At 35.3% G+C, this 12180-nt stretch overlaps 1 protein-coding gene across 4 annotated transcripts in view; it reads left to right on the top strand.

The window, feature by feature from the left end:
• The window catches only part of LOC123690881 (transcription factor Sp9-like), a 64835-nt gene extending 54792 nt beyond the window's left edge, over nucleotides 1–10043 (top strand). For all 4 annotated transcript variants that reach the window (XM_045634993.1, XM_045634997.1, XM_045634994.1 and 1 more), the window contains one exon: nucleotides 7980–10043. In XM_045634993.1, the coding sequence (XP_045490949.1) occupies nucleotides 7980–9107 (1128 nt within the window). In that variant the 3' untranslated portion in view covers nucleotides 9108–10043. The remainder of the gene's footprint in view (nucleotides 1–7979) is intronic.
• Nucleotides 10044–12180: the final 2137 nt, after the last annotated feature.

Genomic DNA, 12180 nt, shown 5'->3' with positions numbered 1-12180 from the left:
ATTGAAACAATCATTCTATTTCTTTCGCGGTCATTTGTTGTTATACCCTTGAATATAGTTTTAATTATTTACGTAAATAAACTAGTCTTGTAATGTTGATTCTGGATTCACAATCGTACAATGCAATGTGTATGCCAATATGTAATTGGAGGTACCATTTTACAAATGTTCTTTCACTAGAATCATAATATACAAAGTATGCAAGTAACAAGCGAGAACAAAAGCCGAAGCAAGAGATCCCTGTTTCATTTAGTTCGCTTTTTTGTCGACACAGAACAGGTTCGTCAAATTGCTGCTCTTATTATCTCCACCCAGCTTATGAAGGTCGGGCGTCACTTTGAAATTTTGGAGCAAATTCCGTCACGCAAAATATTACTATGGTTATTACCTATTTAAGTTTACCTGGCAGAACGTTTACTAAATTGTGATAAACTGACTGATGAGCTGTTAGAAAATAATGAGAAAAAGTAGCCTATTTACAAGTTTTAATAAATAGGTACCCAAGATAGTTTTTGTCGTTACGATCACGTATCAACATTTGTTCTTTATTTTACCTAAATAATAAAGCCACAATGAAAGTTCAAAGTTTATAATATCACAAATATTGTTCGCCACAGGCTTATTTGGGTGAGTGAAGGCGTGAAACCGCGCTAGTTACAACGATCATTAGTCCGCTTCACGCGCCCACATGGCGACCGCTCCTCAAATTGTTCCGAGCCAAATTATTTATTTAAATGCCAATTATCGGCTTGTGACGTAGTCCGGTTCCTTTCATGCGCATGTGCGTTTGATTCGACATATGCGAGGGCGGCTTTTTGTCACTAAATTCAAACTGTCACGGTCTATTGGTGGCCGATCTCTTTTGTTTTCGTAGGCGATAATAAAATTGTTAAAGATATTATATTATAGTATAGACCGGACTCTCAGAGGAGTTTCGTTTGCAAAAATAGCGGACCTAAATCTGACTTCTGATATATATTGTATAGATCCCAGACATCCTATAGACAGATGTTGCCAACCAGTTTTGTGGTCCCCCTCTCCCCACCCCGGTAATTAAATATGGCATACAAAGAATAAAATAAAAATTTCCAAAACATGCCGTGTGAGGTATCAAATGAAAGAGCTTATTGAGTAGATCACGAATATATAGCATACTATAACATTTCTTACACTTTCTCTAAGATTTTTTAGAAAATTTACGAAAATGCTCCATTTTTGAGTTAACTTTAAACCACTATAGATTGAAAACTCATGAATATATTTTTTAAATTATTATTTTAAATAATTAACAATAGTCCATTGTACGATTCAATAGTTCGTACAGTGAAATAGTTTCATGGGGGAGTGGGGGAGCATTCAAAGATGGCGAGTATTTTTTCAAGTTTATGCCAGAAATAAAGGCCTAATACAAAAATATCGGTGTCAGGGCTTAGAATAATTATCTCTGCAATATGGCAGAACACTCTTGAATCAGCCTCTGTGTGATTAGATTTCAAATCGGTAACTTCAGTGAAAGTTGCGCCTTGCAATTTAAAACATTTTGTGGGGTCATCAAATCCACCACATACATATAGCTCACTTATTACAAACTATTGAATCGTAAACAATGGACTATTGTTAATTATTTAAAATAATAATTTAAAAAATATATTCATGAGTTTTCAATCTATAGTGGTTTAAAGTTAACTCAAAAATGGAGCATTTTCGTAAATTTTCTAAAAAATCTTAGAGAAAGTGTAAGAAATGTTATAGTATGCTATATATTCGTGATCTACTCAATAAGCTCCGATTTTCGACCTATATCCATATTACCTTTCCTTTCAAAAGTCTTTGAGCGATTAGTGCAGCAGCAACTCTCAAGTTTCCTCAATAAAAACAACCTTCTCAACCCCTTCCAGTCCGGTTTCCGTCCAGGTCATAGTACGGCCACTGCGTTAGTCAAGATCACAGACGATATTAGATTGAGTATGGACAAACGGCAGCTCACAATACTTACACTACTTGATTTTAGTAACGCATTTAACACAGTTGATCACGATGTGTTGTTGAGCTTGCTACGCGTTTCTTTCAACATGTCTCCGGCAGTGATTAATTGGTTTAGCAGCTATCTCGAGGGCCGCCGGCAGCGCATTCTACTGGACGAGTGTTACTCATCCTGGTCTGATGTTACGTCTGGCGTTCCTCAGGGTAGTGTGCTCTCCCCTCTCCTGTTCTCCTTATTTATCAACTCCATCACTTCGGGTATATCCAGTCTCTACCATATGTACGCGGACGATTTGCAAATTTATTGCCATTCATCACTGGAGGACCTAAGTAGGAAAGTTGCACTCACGAATGATGATCTACGTATTATTAGTAATTGGAGCCGCGACCATGGTCTATGTATTAATCCGAAGAAATCGCAGGTGATTATTATTGGAAGTCAGTCGCTTATTTCTAAAATTGATTGGTCCTCTTTACCTAAAATTTGCATAAATAACACTGACATTCCTTACAGTTCTACTGTTAAGAGTCTTGGTGTTTTTATCGATGAAACATTATCGTGGACAAATCAGCTTAAAGAACTTAGGAAAAAAGTGTTTGCAGCAGCTGGTTCTCTCAGGCGACTTAGGAACTTTCTGCCTATTCCCACTAAAATTGTTCTTGCTCAGTCCCTTCTCCTATCCCTCTTTGATTACGCAGATGTCTCCTATCCTGACCTCCTTGAATTCCAACTTGATAGTCTTGAGCGTCTCCAGAACTTCTGTGTGAGATTTGTTTTTGGTCTGCGCAAATATGATCACATTAGTGAATTCCGCACAAGACTCAAGTGGCTCCCTATCAGACTCCGCCGGAATGCTCATATCCTAAACCTATTGTACTGTATCCTTTTCTGTCCAAATACGCCTTCCTACCTTAAAAGTAATTTCCAGTTCCTGAACTCCTCCACCCGTTCCCCGCGATCCTGTAATAAACTCCTATTACATGTTCCTATTCACAGATCTAATTTCTATGACTGTTCCTTTACGGTCCGTGCTATCAGGCTGTGGAACAGTTTGCCCGACAAAATCAGAAGGGCAGGGACATTAAATGAGTTTAAAAAGCAGCTAAATATTTACTATTTATCTTTATAATATCCGTATGTATGTATATGTATAATATATGTAGTCTTATACTTATTTATTTAATGATTTTTGTGTTCTGCACCATCAACCTCATCATAAAACGTAATTCTCATGATCCTCGACTAAAGGTTGCCTGGAAGAGATCGCTGCTTTAGCGATAAGGCCGCCTTTTTGTACGCGTTTGTTTGCATGTGTTTTTTCATATTGTCTCCTTGTGTTGGTGCAAATAAAGTATTTTCATTCATTCATTCATTCATTCATTCATTCATTCATTCATTTAAGCTCTTTCATTTGATATCCCACACGGCATGTTTTGGAAATTTTTATTTTATTCTTTGTATGCCATATTTATTTTAATTACCGGGGTGGGGGCAGGGGGACCACAAAACTGGTTGGCAACATCTGTCTAAAGGATGTCTGGGATCTATACAATATATATCAGAAGTCAGATTTAGGTCCGCTATTTTTGCAAACGAACATCTCCTTGGAGCCTGCTCTAATAGTAAACAAATGGCCAAGAAATCTGCATGAAATTGGTAAATTTCGTATATTTTTTATTTGTCCTAATAGCAAGGTTATCCACAATGGATCAATAACCATGTTAGACTATTCATAATGCCCAAAGGAATGTGTTGTTCGTATATTTTGGATAAGTCACTTAAATGGTGTGGTAATGAGTGAGACATGCTCGTGCTCATTCTGTAGTCAGTACAATGTGTGCCGCGGGCTATGAAATACTTTACTTTGAGATTTATCGAAGAATACTCAATTACTCACTAACAGAACTGGTTAAGAAACGATTTTTTTACATTTAAAGTCATTACGTTAGCATTATCTGGAAATTATCATGAAATCAACGTAATTTGTACTTCCATTTCTTATAAGATTTAATGCTGAATAAACATTAAAATTTTCATAAAAGTAACATTAATGTGATAAAATAAATTGCAATGTTTCAAAGTCATCCGCCGTGGATCGCGTGTTGAATGGCTCTTAATGTAGAAATAATGTCTGTGTTCCATTATCTTTTACTTAATTCGAACCTATTATTATTTTTCGTCGTCAGACTTTTTTGAGATTACTATAGCAGATAAATCAATAAACTGTAAAAGTCAAATGTTTGTATAGAGCCTACTATCTATAAGATGTGATTTTTTAGAATAGGTAGTTTCTTTATCATAATTCTAAAGTCTATCTAATACTTAAGTTTTTTTTTCCTACAATCAATTATAATGTCAAAACAGTTGCTTTTTCGCTCGTTTATTTGTCTTTTTACCGGTATGTTAACAGAAGAAAAGAGTTTTAAATTAATTGGGATCATTGTGATCATGTTTTAAATTAATTGGGATCATTAATAATGAAGTTTCTACTGTTCTTTTTGTTTACTATTTACGCATATACTAATACTAAATAAATAATTAATTAAATTATAATACGCACAAATATTAGTTTGTGCGTACCTATTTGTCAATATGATGATAAACTTTAATGTTATATGATAGATATTAGATATTATCATTGGAAAATGTGAAAATTATTTCTGGTATAATCGATAAGAGTCGGATATCGAGTGATAAAGATGAAACCCTTCGCTTAACGATTTCCTCCGTAATTATCGAGTTACGCTTTCCCTAGAAAATCACCATCAAACCATTTTGTAACATGACGTCACTCACTAATTGGGCGGTAACGACGCGATAAATCAATAGCCTATATCGCATAGCATAATATATTATGATAGTCGACAAGCATAATAATATGTTATACATTCAAATTCAAATAAAGTTTAACAAAAATATGACTTATGGTATAAGTAAGTATTTTGGAATTACCCTCACGTTATAAAATTACCTTTATGAAAATTATAAAAATTATTGCCAACACTTAAATTCAAATTCTTATATCCCCTTTTTAATTTTTCCGTTATATACTATAACACTATTTACTTATAGTAACGCTTCATTTAAATTTCCTAACAAAAAAAACGTATAAAAAGCTCTATCTACCAAAATTACTATTATAAAGCTGCCCCTAAATTCACAAACGCCATTAGATTGGTTTAAATGACAAAACCAGACAATATGTCATAAATTGTAGATGCGACATGAGTTGATTTGCATTAGAATGTTGTGTTGGGGAGATTTAGCCCCGAGGGTAGCTACTAGCTACATCATTGCGTACAGTTTCAGCCGGAATTAACTCGGTAATTCTCTAATTGCACAATTAGCCGACGACAATTTACTTTCGAGCTATCGGCGAGTCAATAAATTATGCCGCTCCAATTGCTTTTGCGTTTAGCGTCAGAAAAAATTGTATCTTTAATGAACACGTCGCACAAGAATCTCTACAAATTAATTGCGTACGGCACAAATATGTGTACTGCAGTGTACACATATTTGTGCCGTACACCAAAATTTCACCCTTTCGTCATGAGAAAATTACAAACACGAATATACCGCGAAGTAATTACAGGCAGATAATAAATAAGCAATTTACCGTATAATCCGCTGAGCACATAGAGATCGATGATTGGCCTCATTACTTTCAATAACGTGTTTTCGGAAAAATATTAGGTAATAAGTATAGTTATGAATTTTATGAAATACAATTTTCTCAGTAACGACTTCACGATCATCATAATAACACGGCGAGGGCTAAGCGTTTCTCTTGAATATTCATTTGGGTTCATCATAATTTTGGTAGATAATTTTAAATTATCCAATAAGAGTGAGACGTGCTGACTTGCTGCCTGCGCCTGCGCTGCCCACGTTCTCTACGATTTATTAGCCTCTCACATTAATGTGAGTAATTTAATTGTGATAAACTATTAAATTTTATGACTCATATTAGATAAATGTTAAATAATTTATTTAATACGAGCAACTGATTCCAAGCTATTCTAGGTAATTCCAGGTGGTCTAGGTATAATTTATTATATTATCAACGATATTATTTATTATATTAGCGTTATATTTAATACCCTTATAAGTATTTCATTGAACATTTACATGGTTACCGTTTACCGTTTATTATGATGGAAAAGGAAAATTTCATCAAAAGTATTACATAGTTAGCTCTTTGAACTGAAAGCAAATAAGGTTACAATTAATTTAAGAAGAAAGTTACATCACACCCGTAACATCACACAAACGACGATTTGATTTCCCGCGTTTTTTGTAACAAAAGATCTTCGTCATTTTTGACAAGGAAAGGTTATCAAGACTGTAATGCTGCGCGGCGCCGCGGTGTCGGCTCGCCCTCCATCTCCGCTTTGATCCAATCTTGGAACCAACTCTGACCAATTACCTATATCACTCCATTTCGGGACCCGAATGAGCCATAATGCCTACGTAATTATGAATGACCGTCGCCTTCTCACGTTAATTCTACTCTCATAATTCGGATTAAATAAGTTGCTGTAAGATTGTTCAGATTGGCCTTTAAAATTTTGTGAAAAATGTAAAAAAAAAGAAATTGAAAAATTACATAGGTACCTAATGAATGTCTATAGACATACTGACATAGCCTCTAAAGTTTATAAAAGGCTCTTTCAGAAACAGATTAATATGCAACAGAATTTGCCATTGCTGTAAAATAATCATTGGAAAAATGTAATAGAAAAATGTAGAGTATTTTCGAGTGGTTGCGAACTTGATCATAAACATGTCGGTTAATAAACAGGTTTGACCAAATATACTTAATTTTAATGCAAATTTACTAATAGATATTATTGAGATCGAGCAAACATCAATTTAATATAGACTTCATAAAAATTAATGGGCACTGTCTAGTGGAATAGATGTATCCACTTTTTCATTTACTCAGATGTAAATGACCGGAGACTTCATAGCGCAATTTGGTGGTTTTTATTATGTTTTTATGGTAATCGTAATTGTCATGGAGTTGATTGAGACCCATAATAAAATACGACTCAGATTAAGCTGATAACAATTCGACGATTCCAGTAGTAAGTACTATTACTGAAATTAAATACGAGAAAACATGCAAATGCCAATAATAATATTATTAAGTTGCTTGGTAATTGCAGACGTAATGGAATAACTTTTCTTTACATTAGGTACTGCTGGTGTGCTTTCTTTTTGTGGCACCTTTATATTTATCTATCGTAGGAGTTTAATGTTATGAACATTTATATTCATGAAAAAATCAAAAGATATAAAATAGCGCATATAAAATTTTAGATGTAAAGCCCCGCGCACACTGGAACGACAGCTGCACCAATCACAATGTAATGGGCGTGGTTGAACCCCGCACCCTTCATCCCGTCCTGTGTCCCGAGCCCCGGATTATATTATTGTTCTCAATGAAGCTTTTTTATTGAGCCTTTGTCTCATATTGGGGTGAAATATCCGGTCGGATATACCGTTCCCACTCATCCTTACACAACAGGATAAAAACACCGGGGAAAGGATTATTATTTAGTTATATTATATGCCTAAATACGTTAATAAATTAAATTCAATATAAAAAACAAGAATAATAAGACTTATGAACTTCAAGTTGCGATTTGCACGCGATTGATGTTAAATTTTTAAATGGCATTTGTATTTTGTACAACGTCGTTAGGAGGCATTTATTAATTACGACGTCCTGCGGCGATGTCGAGCGGTAGCGGTCGGGAGCTGTCACCGATCTGCTTAATTGTGAATGCACCACCTATAACCTTTTCTTAATTTATTTATATTGTTTTAAACGCCCCAGGCTTAACGCCGCAGCATTGATTCCCATATAAATTAGGCTATAAATCAGATTCGACACTAAAACAGATTCTCACGGTTCAAACTCGCTCAGTTAATTAAAATCGTATCACGTTTATGGTCGTGATGAATAATTATTGACTTCTCGTTTTTCCAGGAGCATCCGAGCTTACGCGGCACGCCTTTGGCGATGCTAGCAGCCCAGTGTAACAAGTTGTCAAGCAAATCTCCTCCCCCGCTTGCCGACGCTGCAGTGGGCAAGGGATTTCATCCGTGGAAGAAAAGTCCGGGGACGCATTCCCCGCCAGGTACTGGAGTAGCCCCTCGCACACAGCCGCCGTCTTGTACGCCGTACGGACGGGCACCGACATCATGTGCAGCAGCACCCACCTATGGAAATGACCTATATTTCCCATCATCAGGAGACCAACTTCTTGGAAAAAGTGAATCGAGCGCAAGTCTTGGATCAATGTATTCTAGACATCCTTACGAATCCTGGCCTTTTAATGTTGGAGGTGGAGGAGGTAGTGGAGCACTCAAAGCGGCAGAAATGGGTGGCGTAGGGGCAGTCGGAAGCACTTGGTGGGATGTTCATAGTGGTTGGCTAGACGTTGGAGGTCAAATGGCAAATTATGCAGGCCAAGACTACTCACAACTCACTCATTCTCTTTCGGGTGGCGCTCATTTACTCCCACCGGCACCTCACCTATTGCAAGACGCTTACAAATCTGTGTTACCCACCCAAGGATCTTTTGGACTACATGCGCCCGGCTCCCCTGCACCCCCTGCACAAGCTCCATCACCACGGTCGCAACGAAGATACGCCGGTAGAGCTACATGTGACTGTCCTAACTGTCAAGAAGCCGAACGTCTCGGACCCGCCGGAGCTCATTTACGTAAAAAAAATATTCACAGTTGTCACATTCCAGGATGTGGAAAAGTATACGGAAAGACTTCTCATTTAAAAGCTCATTTACGCTGGCATACCGGAGAGCGGCCGTTCGTATGTAATTGGCTATTTTGTGGCAAACGATTTACACGATCCGATGAATTACAACGACACCTTCGCACGCATACTGGAGAAAAGAGATTCGCGTGCCCCGTGTGTAATAAGCGATTTATGAGGTCCGATCATCTCGCAAAGCATGTGAAAACACACAACGGAGGCAAAAAGGGAAGTTCGGAATCCTGTTCAGATTCGGAGGAAAACAGTCAAGGAGAGAGTGGGGTGGGAGGGAGGTCACCAGAGCATCATTTGGACGTGAAGCCCGGGACGTTAGTGTGACGGGGGTGCGCGGCGCCGCCCGTGCCGCATCATGCCTCGTCGCTTCTGTGATACCGCTGGCTGACCACGCCATCTGTACATAGCACATATCAACATGTATAGTAACGTCAAAGTGTAAAAAGGACTGAAAAGTGCGTCTCGTGAGGCCTAGTGTATCCTGTGAGACTAAAGTGTACAGTTTAGTATATACTTATATGGAATGTCTTATTTCTATGATAGATATCATAAATAGTTTAAGTAGTTAAACATTTGTCCAAATTGCAGTTGGTAACTTATTGTAATAAATAATTATTAATACCTCAGCAGGTCCCAACAAAATCAGAGTTTATTTATAAAATTTATAGTGTAGATTACCTATTGTACCTTACGAATAATGTAATTATAAAAGGTCCGATAAATAGATGGTTGAAATTTTGCAATAATCATTCAAAAGTATGGCATATTTCTAAAGGATGTACTGAGATGATGGACCATTGTCCTACAACTAGGCCATTGCTAGAGAAAATTTATTTGTTTATCTAGGTATCATATTTATGTGAGAGCTTTCTAAAATTTGGACCATCTATTTATTTCAAGCCAAAACTTTTTCTTCGTGGTTCGTTCATAACCATTTATGCATTTTGTTTGTTATGTCGTCTTTTTAGATTGCAGTAGAATAATTGTTGATCTAACAGCATCACTTGTCAGTTAATAGAGAAGTTATAGTAATTCACTTTTAGTAAAATAACAAAAGTTAATATTTTCTTCTCTGAAAATACTGCAGATATGTAGATTTGTGAACTTACTTATGTTTTATAAATGCACAAAATAGAATTTAATAATATTTTGAAATAAATGTGTAAAAATTATAAATTATGCTGTTATGTATGTACAAAGGATGCAAGTTAAATTGCCTGAAATTGATTTTATAAAATTGAAATATATTTTCCGAGTGGACATTTGTATTTTCATTGATTTACCCCAACTTGACATACCTATAACAAATGGTTATTGGAAGTATGCAAATATTATCAAAAATAGGACACAAAATATAAAATAGATACAATAAATAATGTATTATCAAGAATCTACTGATACTGATACCGATAGTCAAATTGTGTGAAACAAGAGATCATTTTTTGATTTTACTTCTTGATGTTATTGAAAATTCTAATTATATTCGCTTGTACTGGCATATGGAGACCACCACTAAATAGGCAAGCAAAATAATGTGATGTAAACTTAAACAAAACCCATTAGTTATAACTTATAACATAGTTACCACAAATATGGCATTTTATTCAATATTTGATATTAATTCTATAGAACGAGCGTCATACAGAGCGTCAGCGACTCTTGTAACATTTTTATTTTTTGTAAAATTTAATGCCATATTCCTTAGGTTAAAAATTAACTCACAATGAATAAATATGATACCAACAACACCCTTATTGATTACAGACCTCAATAATACTGAAATCGTAGTCGTAAGTAGGTAGGTAGGTCGCTCTAAGTAGAGTAGATATTTTAAAACACAAATTTATATATACATTTTTTTATTTAAAATACATAATCTTCTACATTCATTAATTAGCACTGTTCTTAAACTGTTGTGGTAACAGGGTTCGATTCCCGTCTAATAATATTAACAGATGATAGGTTTATATGCAATCTTAGACCAAGTCCTGAATCGAGCAATGACACCACTCGGGCGGCCTCTGCGGGCGAAGTAATAAGTATCCATTTTATGTTTTAGAAAATAAAAGCTTTATTCAGACGTGCCTAAAACCTAATTAACCTACGGTACCTAAATGAATTAAGAAACAAAAAGTTTAAAGATAAGCGCTAATTTTTAGTTTTTAAACGAAGAAACTCTACTCCAACCCTAAATACACATTTGTCTCAAAACAGTGATTAATTTTATATATAGGATAAACAAATGAAATTATAATTTCTAATTGTGCCAATGGCGAAAAAATTAGGTTTTTTTTTATGGAATGAATTATCTTTTGTGAAAAACCAGGACAAAAACAATAGGTAAAGTGTTAAGATTTTTTTGATGAGAAGTGTATTTGCTAGAGCGCTGAAAAGTGGTCAGTTGTTCATAAAAGAAATGAATGATTAAAACAGATGGTTCATTTTTCTTTAACAACCCAACAATGGGTATGGGGGACTTATTAATTTATTATTTGGGTACTGTAATATTTTTTTTATCAATATAATTTTTTACAAGGCTTGATTTCGGACACAGAAATAAAATAAATAAATAAATTCAGACGTGATATTTTATTAGTGTAATATACCGTAACGAAGTTGAATAAAGATAGAGATACATAATATTTGATAGAAAATAAATAATTATTGCTATAAGTATGCAGAGCACAAACTTACACATCTGGAGCTGTAAATGTGGTACAGAATATATTTTATAGTATGTAGTTATTTTACGAGTAGATATATCACCCATATTTAGTCTATTTCTTACATATAAACTTACATATATACCTACATAAGTCAGAAAATCTAACCTTTCTGACTAAACTACTGAACTTGAGTAGATATATCACCCATATTTAGTCTATTTCTTACATATAAACTTACATATATATACCTACATAAGTCAGAAAATCTAACCTTTCTGACTAAACTACTGAACTTGAGTAGCTTTGAATATAAATTATTAATACTAACTAGGTATTTCTATACTTAATAAGTACTTATTAAACACATCATCATAATATTATTATGATCATACGCACCTATGCCCAATTTGTAATATCAGTCAAAGGCTCACGATTGATTGATATTGTTAATCACATAAATTCAATAGCAATTCTTGATAGACAATCGAGTAGTCAACAAACAATAACAAAAGAAATCTAAAACTCAAAGAGATGCACCGCCAAATCCCACACTCACATTTGTTTGTGTTGATTACAATTCCTTATCAAGTCGGCAATAGCGTCTGTAAAAAGTGAATTGGAAGCAAATAATGAGACGGGGATGGGGAGGGGTTGGCGCCGCGGGTGGCCACCAACTCGTGCCGTAAAAACCAACCTCATCTGCGACAACCGCAACTCCATTAAAACACACG

Source organism: Colias croceus, chromosome 4, assembly GCF_905220415.1.
Source record: "Colias croceus chromosome 4, ilColCroc2.1".
NCBI classification, from domain to species: Eukaryota; Metazoa; Arthropoda; class Insecta; order Lepidoptera; family Pieridae; genus Colias; species Colias croceus.
Note: the sequence above shows the minus strand (reverse complement) of the source record. Positions and strands in the feature narration are given on the sequence as shown.